Genomic DNA, 23,752 nt, shown 5'->3' on the forward strand with positions numbered 1-23,752 from the left:
GTCATCTTAACAATTGGGTATGAAGGGTTCTGGCATCACGCAGTCCTCAACAACCTCAACAGGCTCATACAGCTGGACATTGAAGCTCCACGAAAGAGACAAGTCTATGGCATCAATACTGCGCCGTGATAAATGCTGCTCAAAACCCCCGGCAGGGAACGACAAGGGCTTTGTATATGCTGGGCCTGCTTCAGAAGAGGAACTGGAATTCTCGTACGATTTGCAACAATGTCGACCAAGGCCTAGCATGCTTTTGACAATAAGCACGAGATCGCCGAGATGGACATCCTGGAAAACACACAAGCCAGTTTTCCCCGATGGTACGAAGCTATTGTCACGGATGGACAGGGAGTGATCATTCATGAGACCAAGTCCTTTGTTCCCAACCAACAAGTGATCCCTGCTCCCACCCCCAACGTCCAGACAAAGGATGATCAATCTGAATGACACTGATAGCGACGGAGATGGCGAGACCCAAAAGAAAATAGTTAGTACACATCAGTTAATTGACAAGGGAAGAAACTAACAATAGTCCAGTACTGCAAACATTCCCAAAGCTGCTACCACAACATTGGCGCCAACTTCAACAAAGAGTCATCTACTGATGCTTATATGGTTACCAATTTGTTTCTGTTCCTTCTGTATATGCTTTTGAAATGGACTCGCTGGACTGTTCAAAAGGCTTAGATTCATACTCATGGAATCATGAACGATGAGTGTTCTGGAGGCGCCCCATCGCCACTTGCAGCATCCCACGTCAACACTATACTAAACCGCAAAGAAATACAATCCGGCAGATCGGTGCGGCTCGAACTTGGTAAATCTGGTCTAAAAATCTTTGGGGTTTCTTTGTTCTACTAGTACCAGCTTTCGAAAGATGTATAATACCAAGCCATGCTCCGACCAAGTCTGGGGCCAACTAGACAGCAATATCAGACCTCATCCCCGTCCTTCTACCTGCGGCAGCAAACAAAATGGACTGGGACTTGTTCCTTCTCGCCCGCGATCTTAACGATTTCCTTGAAGATCCTACAAATGAGAGCATCTTCGCCCACGTCAAGTTCGAGGCCGCTAGGGGATACATCATTGAGATCCCGGCCGAATTGTTTAGGTGGAGACTTGAACATGACTGCAAGCTCGTTGTCGTCGTCGCGGAAAGCAAAAAGGCAATGATGGACAAGAGCCTGATGCCTAAAGTCGGCACAACCGTACGGGAAGCTTTAAGTACTGGACACCCAGTCAGATCGGATGTGGTAGTCTATACGTACAGCGAGCTTTTCACTCTTCTCAAGAGCTTTCGAGACCAGAATTTCTGGAACCAAGCTTCCCAGTTCTTCTGCTTTCCGTTCACAACGTTCTTGATGGATGTGGACCCTGGTTTCAGTGCGGAATTTGTCCTGGCACTGAACGCTGCGACCATCTTCACCAACACATTCAACCAGCAGAACCCAGGCACCACTATGAGGCTGATAACCATGTCGCCTGAGCCCATCCACCCATTCATCTTGAAACTGTTCCAGCGATTTCACTCCGTCCGGTTCTATGAAATACCCCCTATTGAAGACAACTACGCCCCCCAGCATGTTGATTCGCGGAACATGAAGAAAGCACTGCGTAACATCAGGGAGTGGATCGAGCGACATGGCAGAAATCAGAAGAATACCATCATCACGTTCTGTGGTGCGGATCTTATGCCTGATGAATGGCGCGGAGACCCGTTCATCGAAAACTTCAGACAGATTCAAGTAATCCACGCCGGGATTCTAGGCATCATCCAGTCCAGCAATGAGAATATGCTGATTTCCTTTCCCGAGACCTTTGAGACCGACTTCAAACTTGAGTATTCTGGAAGTGTACACATAGTAGGGAGTCCTGTACGGAAACGACGTATCTTGGATCGGCAGACTGGTCACGAAGTTGAAGCCACACTTGTCCTGTCGAAGCGAGAGCGCGAAGCCCAGATATCCGCGGCCTCGTGGTTCTACATCGATGACAGGTTTGTGCGATTCTATGCACCCTATGATTACGTTACGTCTCCCGACGTCGACTTTCCTCGTCGCATGAAGTTTGCCTGTGAGCAGATCGAAGGATTTGTCGCGGCATGGACGGATCTAGGAAACTGGCCTGATGAGACGTTTGACATTCTTAGCCATGTCTTGAATGTCGAGAACGCGATGGCTACCGACATTGCTCTCCCTCCTAACACAGTCCCTTCTGCCACAGCCGATGGGGATAGCATTGATTATTATAATATCAACTCTGCTCTCGATCGAACCCAGCAACGCTTGCAGCTCCAAGGCCTCATCGGGCTCAATTATACATTTGGGACAGCTATCCCTGCCAACCGTGAGAGGTTCTTCCACGACCTGAACCAGGTTACAAACTACAATGGCAAGGCCGCATATGCCACGGCACTTGAATCGGCGCCAAAACTCAGTCAGCTCAAGATGCACCTGCTTGCGGCTCTTTGGGTCGGTATGAAGCGACTCATCCAAGTCGACTGGCGAGACAACGACAGAAATGTCAGCCGGGAGGTTGACAGCCTTATTGGCTTCAGCAGTACCGCCACTATTGCTAAATACGGCACGCTGTGGTCCAAGCTGGGCTTGATGGAGGCCCTCTGGGCGAAGCACGCTTCAGGATTTTGTCCCGATAGCACTGCTTCACAGATCATTGATGGCCGCATCTCAGCCTCTACGTTCGCGAGGTCAATGTGGATGAGTTATAGGCAAAACATATCCGCTTTGGCAGCCCGTGAAGGTGTTGCAATGCCTTCTGTCGATGGCTTCTTCCTCAGAGACTTCGAAATCAGGGAAGATGATTACGACCAGCTGTGTCGGGACTTCATCAAGGCGTACTCGAACCAGATCGGAATAGTCACGATGAAACGCGGCGACGTTTTGCACATAAAAGACTTTGCATCTGGAGAACGGCTCGATTGCACGGCCGATGTTCTGAATCTGGTCGATTGGGCATACATCGCTGAGAAGGAGAAAGACTCGCGTTTCCTTGGGTTCTATACTACAGCATCTCGAGTCTCACAGAGGACTAGAACCGAGATTTCTGACTGGAACTGGATCCCCGCTAAGCTTTGGGCAGACTGGAACCAGGAGGTGCAGGGGGGGACAGAAGCTTTCAAGACGCACGGGGCCGCTGGCCCTTCACGTCGGGTTCACAAGTCTCACCGGAATCCCGACGAAGTTCAGAAATGAGTGTACTCTTTACTGGCATGTGTAAGTATCTTGTTCGTCGTTAGTGTACAGACTGTAAGGAATGAATGTAAGGCCTTTCGAAATGGGACGGCGGGTTTGAGTTTGAGTCTGGTTGAATGTTTATGGTTGTCATTTACTTGGGTAGCTCGATGCAATGCCAGTTTATAGGTCTTGGATGTTTAGAAGTTTGCGCAGTCTAGGTTTTGATAGATTCCGAAATGAGTGAAGGTAGAATGTTTGTATTGGATAGAGAAGTAGAATCGGTGAATGTGAAGTAGATAAATCCCAGCAAAGCGTCGTGTCAAACCAATGTCCATCACATCGGCGAATTGGTCGTAGACGCAAACAAATTCTTTGGCATTGATATCTTTAGATTGGCAAAGTGGATAATGAGACCAGTCCGAGTGGCATTTGCCCGAGGGCGCCATGGACGAGGATGTCGCTGAACTCTTGTGGAAGTCGAAGCAAATGAGATAAACCATTTAACAATGAGTTATATAAGGCTCTCATATACCTATAGCGACAGATTCGATTCTATGTTCAACTTCTCAAGTTGCTTGATGGTCAGTTGAGGCTCAACAATAACTGTCTACTCTGAGGGTAGCCACGTGACCTGCTAGTGTCCTCACAGTGCGATCCGCTCTCAGCTCGAAAGTAAACAACAAAAAGTCGCCTGTGATAGGAGACATCTCAACAAAACAACAATGGACCTACAACTGGACACAGAAATACGAAGTGTTCTCAAATTAGTCCGTGGCTCCTTTTTGCGCACAAATGAAACGCCTCTCGAAAAAGCCATTCAAGAACTCAAAAGGGTCACTGAGTCCGCTCAGAATGCGACAGACACTAATTACTCCAAGCGGCTGCTCGATGAGAAGCTCGTAAGATATAGATCCGAGGGAAATGATCAATCTCGCCTGGAGCATATGATGCAGCGCCTTTAGAAGAGGCTCGGTGACTTTCCAGACCGCAAACAGTTCAAGGAGATGAAGCAGCAACTCAACAGCCACTCCAAATACCTGGAGGGTTTGGAGACAAAGTCAAAGAAACCGCGCAAGAGAAGCATCAAGCTCCAAAGCAATAAACTTCCGGTAAGTCAGTGAAAGAAACATACGCAGCGCCAGAGCTAACTCATTCACCAGAAGCATCCTCAAAAGCCCGTCATTCCGGCACGAAAAGGGTTCACGCGCAGAGGCGCCAACAAAAAGAAGACTCTCAACACTGATAGTCGAAACCTGCGTCTCGAGCGCACCAAGCGACAGCTTGAGAAGGAAAATGTTTCAGCGCTTTATGAAACGAGCAGACTGCGACAAGAGCTCCGAAAGGAGAAGAGGGCCCTGGCTAAAGAACGATCTGAGAATGCTCGAAAGAGCCTGGAGATTGATCTCTTGAGGAGCGACAACAATAATGCTTATCAGAACCTGGACGAGAGCAAGACCGCTCTCAAAGAGGCTCAAGAGCGATGTCGTGAGCTTGAAGCTTCTCTGCAATCACAGAATGAGGCCACTCAGACAGCGCAAGATCCATACACTGGAGAATCCCCCACCACCTTAGACGAAAGCTTCGATGAGGCTGGTGATCTAGGTGATATGCTACCCTCAACACCGTGCTCTCCTGTCGGAAACAAATCCAACGAGCATGTGCAAAACATTGCCACACCGCCACCAAGCCAAAAACGCCGCTCTTCGATCAGGGCTCGCGCCGCAACACCACCAGAGACCCCTGCAGCTGGCCCTTCGAATAGCATTATATTGCTCGCTGATTGTTTCCCAGTCGTGGAAGACGAAAACTTTGATCTCGAGACGGAGGAGATCATGATTGATCACTTGAAATCCGACAGAGTCTTCAGGCGCTTCAAAGAATTCCTGAAGTCAGGGCATGAGAACTCATGGTTCTGTGTTGAAGATATCGTCAAGTATGGATACAGCTTTGGTTCATGGAATGACAACATCTGTGAGAACGGGGAGCATGATGGTGTTCGCTGCAGGCAGGTCAAGGTTACTGTCGTTGATTCTACCAGGCATCTTTGCTTCAAACGCGATGAGAGAGCGTGTGCGAACTCCTGGCAGGGCTGGGACGGAGGCGAAATGGGTTGGTAGGACAGTTGATTTTTTGAGCCATATTGGGGGACATATCTGTTGGAAGTCGAGATTTCTGGACGGTTATGTACTGGTGGTATATCGCTGTTGTGGACAATGGAATGTTAGGCATTGTCATTTCAGGGGCTTCACTTAATACCCCTATGACACCCTTAGCCACCTCCCCAGATGTATTTGTTACAATGATCTCACAAATACGATGAGAGTAACTTGAATTTGCGAAATGACCTATACAAAATGCTGTAACTACGGTCGCTATGCTCATATCCAAACTTTGGTTAAACGCTGTCCAGATAATATCGATACAAAACTCCCAATCCGAGTTGCTGAGACTGATCCCGCAACAGCCATCTTGGCCGCGCTCATGGGCTCTAGATAAAAGGAATGTCTCTCCTGAGGTGGCCAAGCCTACCTTGAGGTCAAAGTTTGTCAAAGACTGGAGGATACTCGCGACCTGAGGGCTCATCTTGTCCGGAGTTGTCGCTTCCATCATCCATGCCTCCGCAGTGACATTTTGTAAGTCTTTCTGCGGAATCTGAACTCTCGATGTATTTTCTCTTGCGGGACCCATTGTCCAGGGGTAACGCAATGTACCGATACTATTGCAAGTGTCGAGTGGCTTGTCATAGAGTTGCCGCAGTATTGCGTATCCTCTTTCGAAATTCTCTCGGCATTCGACAATATCATCGGGATACCATGGCCACATTTTCTGTTGCAGCGTAACATCACTCGGTGCTTTTGGAGCTAATAAAAGACAGTGAGTATCGTATTCCGAGATCAGAGGGTAGGGTGAGGGTCAACCGTTGTAACGCCACATGAAGAAGTCGACCGCAAGGTCTAACTCTCGCTTCTCTCAGTATGATCCGATCGTGGAAAGTGGTCTTCTCGTAGAAGACTCCAAGATAGCTTGTGTTCTCTGGCGCATCTCCCACTAATTGACGGCGAAGTTCTTCTATCAGAGCCATCGCTCGAAGAGCAGGAACATGTAGCGGCGTCTCTGCTGTGTAGTTGGATTGTCTCCGGGGAACTGATTGACCCTTGCAAATGGCCTGTTTGAGCTCCTTGGAGGGGTCTGGGGCGGGTTCTTGAGGTAGTCTGCTGGCCGTGCTTCGGTTTCTCTGGGTTGATTTGCGCTGATGCTCCTGCTCCTCCATAATGAACGAGTGGCACGTAAGTAAAAGAATGAAAATGATTCCGTAAATGTAAGAGCCTGGCCTGTTGTGTAAAGGCTGTATTTTCATGTTGAAAGCCAAGGGCTGTTATCAGTTGATATTGCCCACAACCTGGCAGCTGCCTGAGAGTCGCACCATCCTCAACCGCCAATCCTCCTTCCTTTCTGATTCCCAACTCAACTCAACAACGACAAACGCATTTTCCTATGAGATCGCACTTTTTCACCATATCACAGATGCTAACTCACAGATAGACGAACTCAATGCCAAAGAATGCGAGACGGAGAAGCGGCGGCCATTCTCACCACGCGGGTCCTTACGAAAGGCCGCAGAACGAGGGTGGTGGTCGAAGCTAGAGTCAGAGGGCCAAATTCTATGAAGGCCCTGGTCGTGCTGCTGACCCAACATTTCGGGTTGGTGGTGCAAGTGACCATGGCTTTTATACAGCCGGGAGACATTATGCCCATGGCCGAGAACAAGGCTATTCCCTTTCTGACAACTCTCAGCAGTGGTATCGACAATGGGATGATGAGGAGAATTATGGTCATTATAAAGATGAACAGGAGTCTCCCAGCTACGACGCCCAGGGAAATGGGGTCTTATAGTCTATGGATATGCAAATGAGAAGGGACTCGAACATCCCTTTCTTGTGCCAGGGTGAGATACATGAAAACAGTGGAATGTAAGGTGCGTTGAGCGTTGGGTGGCAGTATAGTGTAAATTGTTGAGCTACGACTATCGATGTCTAAGTTGTGGGCTAGAAGTGTTATTTGCAATTGAGATTTGTGGCTGTGAGCTTATTCCGGCAGAGAGAACCTGGTAGTTGAGCTACGACTCGTTTCGCCATGGATTTGCCCTGCATGGCTCCGACTCACCGTGGCATCAAAAATCCGCCTATAGTGTGACGCTCATTAAAAACACCGGACAAATAATTTCACTAAAAATTAAATTCCCATTAGGATCAGGCTGAGAGTCCAAAGGATACTACAGCGCACAAAGGCAAAGAACACAGATTAACACATATGGGCAACACCCTCTTTGCCCTTCAGTGCATGAAGGTCAAATTCACACAGGCAGAAAGGTACACGTCTATTGTGTCTCTATCTAACAGGTGGTCTGTAAGGTGGCGGTCCGCGCATTCCTCTCGTTCCCAGACGCTTAGATCTAACACGTATCGGACTGGGCGTATCATCTTCGCTCTTGTTACTGTCAGAATTAGCCGTGCTGAAAGGTCCAGCAGGCTCACGGCCGGGACTTGTCTCCATTCTGCGTGGTCTGGGTTGACTAAACGCTCTGGGGCATGGCCGGGACCACTGACTGTTGCTCGGTACGAGACTCGTGTGTTGGCCACTCTGAGAGGAAGACAAAGTAATTCATTCCTTTCGTTCGCCACATAGGCATGACCCTGCTGTGCTTGGGCACTGGCGTTGGCAACCGGCTGTTCTTGGGCTGCGCAAAGAAGTTTTTGGACTCACCACCATATGTTTCTTTCACCTTTTCCAATCCGCTGTTGCGGGATCGACGATAAACTCGGAGCTCTCCACGCCAGGATCGTTCCTCCTGTTGACGAGAGCCTCCTCAACCGCCGAGGACTTGCGATCGCCATTCAGGACATCGATAGCAAATTGCGTAGTCTAGGGGAAAAGATGGTTCACGTCAGTAGAGGGGTTTTTCTTTGCCCACTTCCATATTATGTTGTACTAAAATGCGGTTTTGAGTGGAGGGAGACAGGCACGTCTTTTAACCAGTATCTTAATCCTTTAGTAGATGTCCTTTAGGAAGCCCTGACACTTATCGGTCTTATATTCGCTAGAGTTACATACACTACAGCCGTGTGTGAATCCATCTGCTCTAATGGCCTAGCACTGAATGACCTCATGCCCAGGTAACTTGCACATGCCACAGACTGTCAGTTCGATATGAACCGGAGCTTGGGCGACAGCTATTCTCCCAAAGACCTCGTACTGAGCACCTTGGTGGTGCAACTCTCTGAGACTTTTGTTGCGAACCACCGCCTTCGGACACTTTGGGGATCTTGGGGGCAGTGGTACCTTTGTCTAATTCGACTCGGCACAACGAAACCTGCTCAACTTTGTGAGACTTCTTTGGCTTCTTTCTTCTTCCCCACTGTTTTCCACCATTATTTTAGCTCTGCTGGGTTTACCAGGCCTGGTGAGACTGAGAGAATGGGTTTGAAGGTTCGTTACCAGATTGCCATGGGACATTGGGTTCAAACTGGTATGTGTTATAACCTTGGCCCATTTGAGGGATCTGGTTGTAGCCCGGTCTTATAGGATGGTTCTGCTTGTAGGGATGAGGCGTAGGATAATTGGGAGTATTTCCCCAATTTCCATGACCTTGGTAGTTGTTATGGCCATTGTTGTAGCCACCGCGACCACCACCACCACTACCGTGATAGCTAAATGGTCCGCCGCCGCCTGCAGCCTCACCTTCTGGTTGTTTTCTCTTCTGCATTGGTTTTTGTTGCTGCTGCTGCTATAGTTGTTGTTGTGGGAGCTGCAGCTGTGGTGTCGATGAAGAGATGAGAAGAGAGAAAAGAAAGAGAGAAAGGAAGCGAGAGGTGGAAGGCAAATTTTGATGGATGATCTCATTAAAGTAATGTTAATGTCGCAGAGTTTGAGAATTGAACCAAACGGCGCCGTTGTGATATTACACTCCTCTACGTGGACGTCCTATCCCTTGTTTTGCTACAGGCAACGTACCACTCATTTATCATCTACCTCATCGCGATTCTTGGCCAACTCAAACTTGGTTCTCAGCCCTTTAACCCCCCCAGGCAACCCCGAACCCCAGCGCTCCCAAACCTCGGGCGGGATCCAATTCCAATCATTAATCGTAGTCATCCCCGGCCCACGAACAGCTCTCGTGTAAATGCCCACGGCGTAGTCCCACTCGTCCTTCGGGATGGTCTCCCATTCGAAACTATGCCGTACTTCGAAACTTGCTTTCATGGGAGTTTGAGACACAAGGTCCTTTATAGAAATTTCGCCGTCCTTGTTGACTGTGATGAGAGCAATTTGGTAGGTGTAAGCTCTCAGGAGATGGCCCCAGACTTCCATGAATACATCGAATTCGATAGCCTCTGGTTCTTCCTGTTCAAACGGTAATGCTTCATAGACACTGTAACCGCACGTCTTGAGGACTTGCAGTAGCACTCTGCATCGTTCCATAACGTGCTTTACTTCGTCCATGTAAACACGAACCTTCTTATCAACGATGTAAATCTCTGGAAAGAGCATAGAAAAGCGTGAGGCGCTTATCGCAGTCTTCATGAGTCCAAGGCCCTTCATGACAGTACCAGCATGCGCGACATGCTTGAAGAGACCAATCCGGGCTGCGTCACTGGTTTCGTGGACCTCAGGGGCTGTTTTATAGACAAATTCAAAACAGTTCGTGTTACTCCCCGAGATTATCGCAGCCATTTGCGCTTTTGCTGTGTTGATCACGGCGTTCTTGGACTTGATACTCAGAAAGAGCGCGAGGCGATGGTCGTAATCAACAAGGGGGAGAATATTGTAGAAAGCCCGTTGTGTTTCGTTGGGGAGAGCCAGTGAAAACCCTATGGTTGACGTGGGATCAAGTTGAAGGATACCTTGCCGGATGAGTCGTTCTCCAATATCGATGGCGATCTGAGATTCTTCTCCCCTGGGATCAAAAAGAGGCATGACGTTGGAAATGCCGAGAGGCCATTTATCCAACTCGCTCAAAGCTGCCAAGAAACCCCCAATCTGATCATCCGCAAATCTCATGCGTCGAGGGTTCTTAGCCCCGTAGCTGAACCCTGGCTGTGTATATATATTTGTGCTCTCTCCGCTGAAGCGATTCACCCAACTCATCTGTTGCTTCTCCTCGGAAGTTGAGCATTTTGTGGTGACGGTGATGGGCTGTCGTGTCTCGAGGTCAAAGATCAGCCTGCGGCGGGTGGTGCTCGTGATGAGGTGAGGCTTGCCTGCGTCGGGGATCCTTTCGGCAGTTTTGAAGTCAAGGTTAATTAGAAGTGCTCGTAGAGGTTTTATTGCGGAGTCTAGGCCTTGATGACGATGTTGGTAACACCGATCCCAGGAGTCATCAAGTCGCGTCGGTCTTCTGAAGCTGATGCAAGTATGTTTGCCATCAGGGGCAACTCTTTTCACCCAGTTCATCATTTCCGATGCTTCACTTTTGCTTTGTGAGTTTGAGATGAGTTTCCCCCCGCCTCGCGGTACAGATGGCAGCATGTATTCTCGAAAGGGTTCCTTGGCTGCGGGCCAATAGTTCCAAATAGCTTTTGTCATATCGTGGACGCCTTCCCATGACATTGTCATCAAGCGCATGCGGCAACTAGATGAACTGTGTCTTTTGATCATGGTAGTCCATGCTATCAGTGCGAGGGCGTACTCGGCAGAATAGTCAGGGTCTGCTTCGATGATGACAACAACAACACAAGCGTTCTTGCCAAGGTCTGGAAGGTACCAGTCATTCTCCCGACGAGCAGTCTTTAAAATATCTGTTGCTTCGACGTAATCCATGGTTCTGATGCTTTTCGCGGTTTGTGTGGTGAGACGCATGTTGGCTTTGAGCTTCTCGCGTTCCTTGAAAACTTGATCCTTCTTTGTCGCGTTTGTGATATGGATGATTTCCGCGGTTGAATTCGATCTGCAAAAAGAATCTTGTAGAAAAAGAGGAACTTTGATGGCTTTTGCGATTGCTGGTTGGCCTTGTATATGCGCAAACATGAAGGGGTGGTCTTTCATTAGCCATTTCGCCATGTCACGAATGGTTTCTTTCCAAGGGTCGCCCATTTTGTACTGAACAGACAATAAAGAAGTATAATGAGTTGAGAAATTTTATCTTGACTCATACTCATTAAGTAGTAAGAGTATCATGATATGAATTGAAAATGGCGTGCAGTGGCGAGAATGGGTGATGAAATGATGGTTCGGATAGCTGCATGGATGAAACAAAGAAAGCAAACGCCATGCACGGGTAGTGAGCAATCAACATGATTAAGTCGCATTTGGCAAGCATGATCAAACAATCATTCTACCTAACCATTTCCTCAATTTCTTTTGATGAGAGAAACAGAAAGCGCCATTCCTGCACTGGCACTGCAGCTGCAGCTGCACAAACGACGCATCGAATGCAGCTTGATCGCAGAGTTTCTTCCAATTCTCACGCGCGATCAGAGCAATCCTACTCAGACACATGAACCAGCAGAATTACACCAGAGGCTCATGGTAGCGGAACTTCTCGGAACCATTCGCATCTAATATTTATTTTATCCGCGAACCCAAGGGAACTGGCTCTGCTGAGAATGAGTTCGCGTCTACAAACCATTGAAGTGGTCAAACGCCCTTGATGATAGCAAACCACACGCCATCAAACTTGAAACGAAGCTCCCTGACTCTCATCCTGATCAGAAAAGAACTTCCAGTAGAACCAGTCGGAGCCTTCGCCTGCATGTGCGCTCTCTGCTCTTGCTTCTCATCCCGCTGTTCGTCTCGCCTCGTTCAACTACTGTGGCCATAGCGAATATGAGCTGGCGCTTTCTTAACGTCAGAACAGTGGTTAAGATCGGATTCTCAGCTGGTCACGACGCCAATCTCCGATTCTCGTGATTGAACTGAAGTACCTGAAAATATATTTGGCATCTGGTATCCTGGGACTGTTTCGCAACTTGCATAGCTCCAGAGTCTTTGCCGATGAAGATGGCATCCTCATGTGATTTGTTCGCGGACGTGTTGCATGAGTCTCAGATATTGCTGTACAATATGTATGAGGCGAGTTCAGGTACAGCAAGAGACACCGTTTTCCCGAAAGTCAAGTCTTCCCAGCAGCCTCCGCCTGTAAGTGCTATGCAGACCATGAATGGGCTGTGCGGAACTTGGACTTTCAGTAACTAGTGTTTTCTGTTTCTTGTTCTTATTCTTCGAGTCATCATCGTGGACCAAATAAACACGCCGAGCTTGGCTTTCTTTAATGTAAGTGTCGATTTTCATGAGGTTTCTAGCTACAAGGCAGTCCCAGGCCACAGAATACCTAAGAGCTCTGGCCCGTCTCACACACCAAACTGGGGTTTGGATTGACGTAGACTCATTTTGAGCTTGTACCTCTTGGGACTCTTCTTCCTTGGGAACAAACACACGGTTGGTTTCCAGTTTCCCGTCGCGAAGGTGATCGTCTCTCAGAGAGGCAAACACTGTCGAAAGCGGCTCTCCATGATTTTGCGAGGGGGGTTGCGGCCATGGCCAATCTGGCTTCGAGCGCAGGGGCACTGTTATGACTGCAAATTATTTGATCATCTCAAGGTAAAACAATTCTGGGTTGGGTGGTTCTTACGCCAAAGGTCCCAGAACACCTTGTCGACTTTCCATGCGAAGCGAGAGACAGTAGTTGCTTCTGTATCCCCATTGATGAGGAGTTTGGCTGCGATGATTGTGGCGTATTTGTGCAAAACCCTTCTTGCCTTTTTGTTGTTTTCTCTCGAAAAGTTGTAGGAGAGAAGTCTTTCGACACAGTCGCGCCTCTGCTTTATGTCTGGCCCCGCGCCTGGGAATGGAGGAACCGGAGATGCCAGTTGCGGGAGATGCAGGTACACTTTCAGCAAATCGTTTGGAGGGTATTCGGTCATCTCGAGGGCGTTAAAGATGATGGATATGTTAAGATTGAGAAGAAGTTTGACAGTTTGTACTGTTTTCGAGTTGGACTTTTCTTTGCCGGCATTAGGTGTGATTCACTGCCACTTGCTAGGGTAGAGGCTCACCAGTGCTAAACAGCGCATGGGAATATATCTATAAATACTGCCTATTCTCTCTCTTTAATAACTATTGTTCCCTCTTTCTTTTATTCATTCCTGCTATAATTCTATGGACTGCAGTCTGGACCTCAGGGGCTGATGGACATGCGGTGCGCCATGATGGACACCGCGTCTGATATGTGGAGAGTATATGATAACCTTCATATTTTCAGAGAAACAAAGCAGCCAGCAACATCTCCACATTTACAAGGCTATATCCAGGACTCTGTGCTTGAATGATGTGTCGCTAGCCTCCGCGGTAGCATGTCCCAGATGAAGGTCAATCATGGCGTTCACTATGGACAACTTAAATGCCAAAGGCGGTGCAAGCTTTCTCAACCGTGATCGTTCGGGCGTCTTCAGAATGCTTTGTATGCGCATGAGGATACACTACATAAATCATACTTGGCATTCCATGAGTGGTAAGTGACAGGAGTAAATTGCGCACTGCAAACAGATTCATCTATTCCATACCGAGTTTGTGCACAATCGTATTCATTAAGCTCTCCCTCATTAACCTCGTCACCGTTCTAGGCGCCTTCTATCATGGCCAGACCATTTAAGTAAATACCAACACGCCTGATCTTTCTAGTGAGTACTCGTCTAAATACCACAGAAAGAAACTATTACTTATGAAACCATATACTACCCTAGACTTGTATATGTCTTTCTATGTGCTAGAGTTGGAATCCTGACATCTTTACTCCGTATAAGTACTGGGTTTCGCCGGGACATCCTTGGGGAAGTGTTCAAGATCTTGAACGTCACATGCAAGTAATTGTCGATGATCGTCGCCGTTACATTCAATCCAGCTGCACTCCGGTAGCGAGCCCGGAGCTTTCTCCACTTGCGCCCGAACCGGCGCCGGCCCTTGACCCGATTGCGGCAGTTCGCGATTCCACCCCGGACCAACCCTCAAAAGAGTCACCGAATCCTTTTCAAAAGCTTAAAAATTTATCGAACGGCTCGGGCCGTTACCTCAAAACGAATCAAGCGCTCTTGGACCTGCATACAAAGTCACATTATCTCAGGGATCATTCACCACTGAGCTGTGAACGTGGAAATGAATAAACGTCGAGACTGTCAAAGGCTACCGTTGATTAGCTCTGGAGATCGGCACGTGGGTGGTCGATGCTGATGACCTGGGGGTTTCAAACTTTGATGCGAACCTGGTGAGGAGGGTGTTATGCATGCTGATTGGTGGCTTGGGACTAGGGTGCACTAAGAGCTCACGAGGGTGGTATTGGACGGAGTGGATGATTAGAGGAATCAGATATTGGGATGGATTATGCGAAAGGGGATATATAGTTTCGAAACTCCTGCTATGAAACTCGCGTTGTTGTTGTTTCCCACCTCCTTTCATTCAACTGTGGAATAAGGTTGAGAAGCTTCAGCCCCAATATACAAAGGTCAAGAAACACATACGGGTACATACTCATTTCGTTCATTCAACTCAGTCATTATGAAGTCCTTCGTTTCTGTCGCTATTCTCCCTCTCGCGGTTCAGGCTGTGAGGATCGTTCAGTCCAACGATGATGGCTGGGCAGAGTCTTATATCCGCACTTTCAATGACGCTCTGAACAGCGCGGGCTACGATGTCGTTCTCTCCGCTCCTGCAGAGAACAAGTCTGGCAGCAGTAAGTCACATACACACGTGTTTCAACCACATCTAACATTATATAGGCTCTAGGGATGAGAAGCCTAAGGACCGCACCACAGCGTGTCAGTACGACAGCTGCCCTGCCAACAGCGGCCCTGTTGGCCATGACCCCAAGCGTCCTGACCTCAACTGGGTCAACTCATTCCCTGTCACTTCTATGAAGTACGGTATCGACACTTTTGGTCCTAGCTTGTGGGATGGCGAGGCTCCCGAGCTTGCTGTCGCCGGTCCTAACGTTGGAACCAACCTCTGGCTTCAAGTTCCCTTCTCAGGTACCGTCGGCGCTGCTTGCTATGCTGCTCACGAAGAGGGCATCCCAGCCATTGCCTTCTCTGGAGCGTCTACCGGAAATACCGCCTTCAACACTAGCCCCGTCCCCAAGCGCAGTCTTGTATACGCTGAGCTCGCGACCACACTCGTCAAGAAGATTGTCGACTCTGGAAAGCCTTACTTGCCCGAGGATGTTTATCTCAACGTCAACTTCGGCAAGGTTGAGGGCAAATGCACTGATGCGTCCCAGTTCCAGTGGGTGCTGACTCGCATCAACACTGGTCTTCTGTCCGAGCGTGATACTGAATGGTGTGGTGAGGATCGTCTCCCTACTGAGACTGAGATTGCTCTTAAGAGTGGATGCTATGCTTCTATTAGTGTTGGAGATGCTGCTGATAAGACTACTGCTGATGCTGCGCGACAAAAGGTTGTGTTGGGCAAGTTGAAGGACATGCTTGTTTGCGTTGATTAGATAGCGAGTGACATAACGAGTGATTCGACTAGATCTATATGTACATAGACTATATTAGCATAATCAATTCAATATCTCAAATAGTTCTACTTGTATGACAAAACAAAGTGATTCCATTCCCAAGTTCACGTCTCATTAACTCGAGTGGCTTATCGATAAGTGTTGACACCTGACATTCCAGGCCCACCTAAAACACTTTAGCAACCTCGACTTTTTGCGCTATCCGAGTATCACGATCAAGGGCCGGTCCGCCAGAGCTCTCAATTACCCCCTCACAATGGCACCAATCGACCGCTGCTTGGCCTCCATGGCCAGGCTATCCCTCCTCCAGACTCCTCGGCCGGCAATTCCCACGATACCGAAGTTTCTTGCCCCGACAGCTGCTCAACAAGTTCGACAGGCTTCGGTTGTGAGAATCAAGAAGACTGGAAAGAAGAAGAAGGCGTTGCCCAAGGACTTTAAGAGACATAATCTGGCTAAGAGGGAATTTCCTCAATACTCGTTATGTGAAGCTATGAGGTCAGTGGGATTGGGAACATGGTACCAAGCGGAGGAGACTAATATTGTGCAGAGTCCTACGAGCCGTTGAAGTTGGGCAACCGCCTGCTTCGGTCAAGTACGAAATTCACATCAACCTCAAGACCGCCCGAAACGGACCCGTCATCAAGAACAGCGTCCGACTTCCTCATCCCGTTCAGAGCGATTGGCGAATTGCCGTCATCTGCCCCGAAGGCAGCGAGATCGCCCAGCAAGCCACCGCCGCAGGTGCTGTGGCCGTCGGTCAAGAAACTCTCTTCGAAGCCATCAAAAAGGAGCAGATCAACTTCGACCGTCTCATCTGCCACGAGGCCAGCGAGGCAGCTCTCAACAAAGCCGGTCTAGGAAAGATCCTTGGTCCCAAGGGTCTCATGCCCAGCAAGCGTATGCGAACCATCGTCCCGGACGTCGTCAAGTCGATGCGGGACTCTGCTGGTGCAGCTGATTACCGTGAGAGGCAGGGTGTTATCCGCATGGCTATCGGACAGCTGGGTTACTCGCCTGATCAGCTCAAGAACAACATCAAGGTGTTGCTGAACAAGGTCAAGGCGGAGTGTGCGGAGATTTCAGAGGAGGTGCACAAGGAGGTTCACGAGGTTATTCTCAGCACAACCCATGGACCTGGTATAAGCTTGAATGGAAAGTTGAAGGATGCAGAGGAGCAGATTACCCCCGAGGCATTGTCGAGCATCATGTAAAAATAGCCTTGAGATTGTATAATTGTATCATATGTCATATTACGAATAGACCTTGTGAGCGTCGTGGGTATCATTATTCATTGCGGCTATGAACCGCCTCTGAGGGCCTTGATGGCCTCTGATTGTGCATCTAGCACTCTATATATCGCCAAACACTTTAGCACTCTATCCTGTCCTTTTACACCAGCCTTCTTGGCTTCTTTGAGAGCATTGCCCAAGTCTAGCAGCAATGTGTTTCTGCACCGTGTCAGACGTTCCTCCATCTTGATCACAAACGGGGCATTTGGGTCTAAAGACTCGAGAAGCTTTGTGATGCGGCTGCATTCTTGTGCTGAGATAAGCAGTCTTGTGGGGGAGCTTCCATAATTGTCGTCCTCGTCTTCCTCTTCGCTTTCTTCGTCCCAGTCTTCGTTGTTAGGTAGACTATCTAGGGACAGACGTTCTTCTAGTGATGAGAGACGTTCAGATAGCTCAATCATCTTTCGGCCCTTCTCGATGGCTGATCGGACACCACGTAGCTCGCCATTGAGGGTATTCGTCTCCTCTTTTCGCTCCATGACCTTTGTCTTGACTTCCTCTACAGCTCGTCGGAAACCAAGTAGAGAAACCTTGACATCTTCGACCTTGTCGTCGCCGCCGCGCAGTTCGCTGCCAAGTGAAAGAAAGGCTGTGTAGTTCGAATTGACAAGTTCGAGAAGTTCAGAGCTGATCGCAGCGCTTCTGTCGCGAAGATCTGATCGCAAGTCCTCGAGGGTCTGGTGACGATGTGGTAGAGCAGATAAATAGGCAGCAGGTTGGAAGTCTGGAGCTAAGAAGTCGGCTCGAGGGAGAGCTTCGGGGAATGGTAGAGGAGCATCTTCATCGATAGATGAAGTGTCGGAGCCGGAGAGCGTAAATGGAGCGGATACTCTGAGATCTGCCATTGGGTACGAGAGGTCGTTTGGCGCGGCGGCCATTTTTGTTGGTCGTATGCCGTGTGGTAGGTTGTCTGTAAGTGTCTCGACGTAGGCTAAAGGTTAGGTGGCACGGATTTGGTAGAGGAGCTTCTGAGGTGAGGTTCGGCGGCGCTAACCCTGATTGGACGTTGTGATCTTATCAATGGGCCCCAGATCGTGGAGCTGGCATTCATTTCCATACAAAATAAAAGGCATGCTATAATATCGGTCTTTTTTAATTAAAATACATAAAAAATTCACGTATGGAATGTCTATTATCCATGCGAATTTTTGTTTTTATATCTTGTGATAGTCTCCTAAGAAAACAAGTGAACATAAAAACCCCTCTCGCCCACGGCCCTGGATCTAAGCTATCTGTTCCCGACACGAATACCGACTGCCAAGATCACCTCATCTGGAACTCCAAGTTCCGTGTGAGGAGTCACCTCTCATTGGCCATCACTGACATGTTGGTTCGAGACTTGCTCCGTGTAACTTGGCAAAAGGATTAGCTCCGTGGAGATCGAGTGCTGGACACCATGACTGGATCAAGTGGATGGGGGCAAAGAGAAACCGAGACGAAGCGGATCACATTACGTTTGACGAGCTGATCCCAAGAATGTGTTTACCGAGGATAAGTCTAGGCTAGAGGACAGCTGGCTTGAGTGTATTGAAGATCGAGAACCGGAGTTAGCCAAGATACTATTACCAGTATAGACAAAGGTTTCGGTTGATTGGTATTATCGAACATCGAGCCTCTTCAAATTGACCTTGTCAGATGTCAAAAATCCCGATTGTTTCAGGCGGCGTTGAACCCTTGCTACAGTCCAATGTCACATCATCTGGCCCCAAGCTCGGTAGACCGAAGCTTGCCCCAACGTCCACCGCACGAACCACCAGCCGCTGGGTGGAAGGAAGATGCAAGTTCAATTAAGGTCCTATGATCGGCTATTCAAGTCCGGATATAACAACTTTTTACCCACGTGAGCGGGACATTTCCCAATAGTTCGCCGCAAATTCCATAAAAGTTCCGCGCCTGTGTAAAGAGACGGTTGAGAGTTGCTATTGCACAGCGAAGTCGGAGTAAGACCCTGGGATCGGCACTAAAGTTATGCATGCTGAAAAGATCTTATCTGATGGCTGCGTGATCACGGATTCGCTCGTGCAACTCCGACTTATGCCGGCCAAGTCCAGGTGAGCCCCGAGCCTCGGACGAATTAAGAAGGTGAGTGTCAATGCTTTGGAGGGGCTTCAGTGGAGGAATCTGTTCAACAGAGAACGACCATTGGAGATCTTCAGTGATGACGCTACCTTTCTTCACATTATGACGAGAATGCGAATATCCTGCAACATGATTCGAACTGCCGCGGAGCATTATCAGCAAGATCGACGAGCTACTGCTGATAAAACGCCGAATTCTGACTGTCGCGTCAATAATTGAGTTTTAATAACTTGCTATAAGGGTCTCAGGGTTGGATGCGTTCAGGTGTTGCGGAGCCACAATAAATTATGACTGATTAGATCCTCCGCTGAGACTGGATGCCTGAAGAATGCCTGGTCGGCAATCATATTACGAGAAAAGTTGCTGTTCAACTCGGTCGTAATCTGATGGAACTGAATCTGGGTGGTTGTCTCTGAATGCCTGGCGCAGATAATTCGTGCCTGGCGTGTGACGTCCGCAAAACTTTTATCAATCAAATCTTATCAATCTGATCAGATCCACTATCGTTTCCTTGAATCGGACCATTGGCTTCCCAACCGTCGGTTGTGCTCGGGGCACAAAAGTAACGAGGCACCCCGCGATTAATTTCCTTCTCTGCTACCCTTTCTCCTCTCTTCAACTTTGTTCTGATTGATTGATGATCCTTCACAAATCTTCCGGCTTCTGTACTTGGATGGGTTCATCACCTTATCAATCTGTCAACCTGGCTCTCAGCCGTTATCAATCAACCGAAGCTAAAGCCGAGATCGCACCGAGCTGTCACATCGCAGTTGCGTCAGCTTCGGTCCCAATCAATCTTATCAATCTGCAGCATTGACTGTCAACTGAAACCACCATTGAGGTCCACGAAGAGCTCGAATTAGAACTCAAAACAATAACAACTCCATTACGACGATTTTAATTTGACAATCTTGGTTCGGCAATTCTTTCAAGATTTACCTCTCGGAACTCCGACCCGATTTGGCGCGACCGACCGAAAAGAGAACCGATCTCGCCACAACCACAACATCTATTACTCGTCGACTCCCACCATGTCGGCTTCATCACCTCAGTCCATTGCATCCCCTGGAGCTGGGACACCTGTCGCTTCACACTCAGGAACCAGGCATCGTGCCATCTCAGCTGCACCAAGTCCTGCTGCCTCACCAGCCACATCCGGTCCCCACAGCCACAGGACGCCACTCTCCATTAAGCCGAGTGCGAAGCCACCTCCACCCACACAACCTCAGCAGCGCACTGCTCTTCCTTCCATCAACAAGATGGCCATGTCGTCCGTAATCAGCCCCCAGCCGGCACCGCCGGAGCCTCCAAAGGTGTCTATGACTTCTAAAGAATGGGTGATCCCTCCAAGGCCCAAGCCTGGCAGGAAGCCCGCTACCGATACACCACCCACTAAGCGCAAGGCTCAAAACCGCGCAGCTCAGAGGGCCTTCCGTGAGAGGAGGGCTGCTCGTGTTGGAGAGCTTGAGGAACAACTTGATCAGCAACGTGAGGCCCAGGAGAAACATGAATCGGAACTCAAGGACAAGATTCACGAACTTGAACTTGATGTCCAATCCTTCCGATCTAGATGCATGTTACTTGAAAACATGCTGGAGCGGGAGAGACAGGACCGTATCAGAGTCGAGACCGAAGCCGAGACCCTCAAACGTCGTCTAGATGAAGGTGTCTTTAACTCAAATTTTCAATCCCGAAGCATGAGTTCTCAGCACCCGTTTGAAGGACTTCACAGTCCCACCAGCCAGGAACCGAGACACAGTCTTCCTGATGCACGACCTGATCGTCAATCAGGCCACTCCTTTTCCATCTCCCAAATCATCTCCCCCCCAGAAACACTCGATATGAGCACGTCCAATGATACTGAGACAGCCATGACTTGTGGCAACTGTTCTCCAAATGGACCTTGTGCTTGTGCCGAGGAGGTACTGAACTCGGCGGCTAACGGCTGCGGCAAGTGCACTCTTACATCAAATTGTCAATGTCTCGATGAAGTAGCTGAGGCCCTTGATCGATCTCAAGAGTTGAAGCGTCCTGCTTCACCATCGGCCAATGTATCTACTGAAAAGAGGCATCGGTCCAATGCCGACGCCGAGACTGATTTCACAGCCATGTTCTCTCGCAAGACCCAAGAAGCCTTTTCTGCTCCTTCTCAACTCCCTTCCATGGACTCAATGCCTTTTAGAGATGGCTGCGGCTTCTGCAAGGACGGTACCTATTGCGTCTGCGCTGATACCGCTCTCGCTACTCCCGCCATGACTCCTAATGATACTCTTCCTCCCATCTCTCAGCAGGTTCAGACCCCACCTCCTGAAGATACTGATCCTCCTATTCTCGCTATGGAGATGACGGCCGATGGTGCTGTCAAGCTTCCTCCTCGCCGTCCCCAGAATCAATCAACCGAGCGTCGTGGCTGTGGTCCCAACGGACCTGGTACTTGCGCTCAGTGTCAGGCTGATCCCAAGTCTGGACTGTTCTGCCGCCTGATGGCCGCCAACTTAAACCGTAAGGGCGGTAGCTCTGGCGGCTGCTGTGGTGGCAAGGGTGCTGGTGGCGGCTGCTGTAAGACCCAGAAGCCACCGCAACCAGAGAAGATCAATCTCCCAAGTCTACCAAGCCTGGGCTTGAGTTGCGCTGAGGCATACCAGACACTATCCAGTCATCGCAACTTTTCCAAGGCGGCGGATGATATTGGTTCTTGGTTGCCGAAGCTCAAGGCCACACCTAGACCTGGTACTCGGCCAGCACCCCCGGGTGCGATGATGCCGATTGAGGTTGAAGCAGCAAGTATAATGAGCGTCCTGAAGGATTTTGATATTCGGTTTGGGAGGGGAATTTAATGGGATCCCAAGCCGTTAAAATGGATGAAAGGTATTGAGTACATGAAAAAAAAAAAAAGGTGATTTAATGAGCATACAGCTCGTGACAGAGTTGCGGCATGCCTAATATGGCACTGGTTTGGGTTTTGGTTGGAGCGTTGATATTATACCCTTCATTGGCTAAGATGTGGACTTCACTTGTCTATGCATCTATGAATTTATGCGTCTATTAAGATGAATGCTCTTGACGTGAGACATGTCCCGGCGATGCGTTTAATAATGTGTGCATAGCAGGGTTCTAGAAGAACTTTGTGCAACTAGGGTGAGCTTGTATGATTTGGCCAGTCAGAGACGTAGAAGAAGTAGATGGGATAAGTGCACCGATTGAGTTAGAAGAACAGTGTCCAAAGTGCCATGTGGCTGTAGGGTATAACCTAGGTGTAGAGCCTCAGCAGTGAGCTGGAATGACAGCTACGTCGATGGGTGTTGATGACTGTTCATGAGTAATGCCAACACACCATGGCCAAGCATGGCAACCTGTCAACCGCTGTTGGGATAGTCACGCGCTGACGTGCATGAAAGGAAAAACATCCTCGGCTGAATGAGGACATACATAGTACCTGGGGAAAAGGCGGGAGCGAGATACGGATGAAGTTGTCGTGAACTGTTGGGAGGTGGTGGAGTTTTGATGGTGGAGCAGCATGGCCAGCGCACCGCCTGTACAAAATACAATCCGAGTCGAGCAGGTAGCACAAAATGTCGTTCACTAGAATATTCAGACGAATAAGGATAGTTGCATTAGACTAAAGTGGCGAGTTAGAGCCAGAGGCAGCTGAGGATAGTCGATGATATACCGAATACGGCTGCATGACTGGCTAGAGAGTCGACGAGTCGGTCTGTCTAACAAATATGAATGGCTGGGGGCCTCTCGGGGAGCTCTCAGCGCAGAACTCGTCTGGCAGTCAGTGATTGGAAGAGGATGCATGTGGAGGTAAGCGCATGATTGGTGTCTTGGTGGTCTTGGGGGGGATGGATGCGTTGGCACACACAACCCAGCTGCTGCTTGTAGAGTTGCAGCAACTGTTGTCTTTGCCTCGCATACAGGGAACTGGCGTGGTGCGATCAGATTGGTTGCTGGTGTGGATGGGGAGGGGGGTTTGGGTACATTGTGCGATGCTGAAGGTCTGGTAGGAGGACGATATCAATTGTTAGAGGGGAGGTATTTGTTTGAAAAGAACAGCTTGTTATCTTTCATCACATGTTATTCGACGGTTCGAGTTTTTTCTTGGTTTCATTGATGAATATCGTGAGTTGTATAAGTGGACGAGGCAATAGTTTAAACCCTGGTAGCTTACAATACAGGTGTAAAATTACCCGATAGTAAAAGTCAATCCGAACATGGGGACATGCAGGTGCTTCTTGTTTTGTTTGCTTATACCTATCATTCATCTTGAATTTCTTCTTGTCCTTGTCTACTGTCTCTTGTCCTCGTGGCCATAATTGCCTGGTTCGATGTTCATGTCCTTTAGATTGCTGGCTGGCGGGAATGCATGACAACTCACAACCAAAGTTACACAGATAGTAAACAAGATACACTTTCTGCCGCCGAGATTACTTACTCCTACATTGTAAATCAGGCACACACATTCACGCTGCAAGTCATGATTGTCCTACCGTCATAGTCGATCATGACTTGGTTCAACCTGTGGATGCCTTGCTTGTTCCACTCTCAAGGATACAACAACACGGAACATAATGCTCCCAAAAAGCAACTCAAACTAATTAATTACGAAAGACAACTCAGCATTATAACGTAATATTAATTCAAACAGCTCCGATTCAAACAGGCATTCATGCCCAGAT

General features: G+C 48.8%; 9 protein-coding genes across 9 annotated transcripts; 5 read left to right on the forward strand and 4 right to left on the reverse strand.

The window, feature by feature from the left end:
- Positions 1-974: 974 nt before the first annotated feature.
- Positions 975-3,212, forward strand: FVEG_04496 (hypothetical protein; the record flags this gene model as incomplete). The annotated part of the gene is made up of 1 exon (XM_018892279.1): positions 975-3,212. One exon carries the CDS (start codon positions 975-977, stop codon positions 3,210-3,212), a length of 2,238 nt encoding a protein of 745 aa, XP_018748948.1.
- A 704-nt stretch (positions 3,213-3,916) lies between these two features.
- FVEG_04497 (hypothetical protein) lies at positions 3,917-5,556 on the forward strand (the record flags this gene model as incomplete). The annotated part of the gene is made up of 3 exons (XM_018892280.1): positions 3,917-4,093; positions 4,157-4,303; positions 4,355-5,556. 3 exons carry the CDS (start codon positions 3,917-3,919, stop codon positions 5,309-5,311), a joined length of 1,281 nt encoding a protein of 426 aa, XP_018748949.1. The 3' UTR covers positions 5,312-5,556.
- A 480-nt stretch (positions 5,557-6,036) lies between these two features.
- Positions 6,037-6,465, reverse strand: FVEG_04498 (hypothetical protein; the record flags this gene model as incomplete). The annotated part of the gene is made up of 1 exon (XM_018892281.1): positions 6,037-6,465. One exon carries the CDS (start codon positions 6,463-6,465, stop codon positions 6,037-6,039), a length of 429 nt encoding a protein of 142 aa, XP_018748950.1.
- Positions 6,466-8,643: 2,178 nt separating this feature from the next.
- FVEG_15490 (hypothetical protein) lies at positions 8,644-8,958 on the reverse strand (the record flags this gene model as incomplete). Its single annotated transcript, XM_018904618.1, has 1 exon — positions 8,644-8,958. The coding sequence occupies one exon, from the start codon at positions 8,956-8,958 to the stop codon at positions 8,644-8,646; it is 315 nt and encodes a 104-aa protein (XP_018748951.1).
- Positions 8,959-9,209: 251 nt separating this feature from the next.
- FVEG_04499 (hypothetical protein) lies at positions 9,210-11,285 on the reverse strand (the record flags this gene model as incomplete). Its single annotated transcript, XM_018892282.1, has 1 exon — positions 9,210-11,285. The coding sequence occupies one exon, from the start codon at positions 11,283-11,285 to the stop codon at positions 9,210-9,212; it is 2,076 nt and encodes a 691-aa protein (XP_018748952.1).
- A 3,067-nt stretch (positions 11,286-14,352) lies between these two features.
- On the forward strand, positions 14,353-15,765 carry FVEG_04500 (hypothetical protein). Its single transcript, XM_018892283.1, has 2 exons — positions 14,353-14,916; positions 14,963-15,765. Exons 1-2 carry the CDS (start codon positions 14,742-14,744, stop codon positions 15,679-15,681), a joined length of 894 nt encoding a protein of 297 aa, XP_018748953.1. The 5' UTR covers positions 14,353-14,741; the 3' UTR covers positions 15,682-15,765.
- Positions 15,394-17,983, reverse strand: FVEG_04502 (hypothetical protein). Its single transcript, XM_018892285.1, has one exon. It carries the CDS (start codon positions 17,870-17,872, stop codon positions 17,003-17,005), a length of 870 nt encoding a protein of 289 aa, XP_018748954.1. The 5' UTR covers positions 17,873-17,983; the 3' UTR covers positions 15,394-17,002.
- FVEG_04501 (hypothetical protein) lies at positions 15,872-17,021 on the forward strand. The gene is made up of 2 exons (XM_018892284.1): positions 15,872-16,200; positions 16,253-17,021. Exons 1-2 carry the CDS (start codon positions 15,959-15,961, stop codon positions 16,914-16,916), a joined length of 906 nt encoding a protein of 301 aa, XP_018748955.1. The 5' UTR covers positions 15,872-15,958; the 3' UTR covers positions 16,917-17,021.
- A 1,590-nt stretch (positions 17,984-19,573) lies between the features above and the next one.
- FVEG_04503 (hypothetical protein) lies at positions 19,574-22,659 on the forward strand. The gene has a single exon (XM_018892286.1). It carries the CDS (start codon positions 20,105-20,107, stop codon positions 21,908-21,910), a length of 1,806 nt encoding a protein of 601 aa, XP_018748956.1. The 5' UTR covers positions 19,574-20,104; the 3' UTR covers positions 21,911-22,659.
- Positions 22,660-23,752: the final 1,093 nt, after the last annotated feature.

Source organism: Fusarium verticillioides, chromosome 4, assembly GCF_000149555.1.
Source record: "Fusarium verticillioides 7600 chromosome 4, whole genome shotgun sequence".
Lineage (NCBI taxonomy): Eukaryota > Fungi > Ascomycota > Sordariomycetes > Hypocreales > Nectriaceae > Fusarium > Fusarium verticillioides.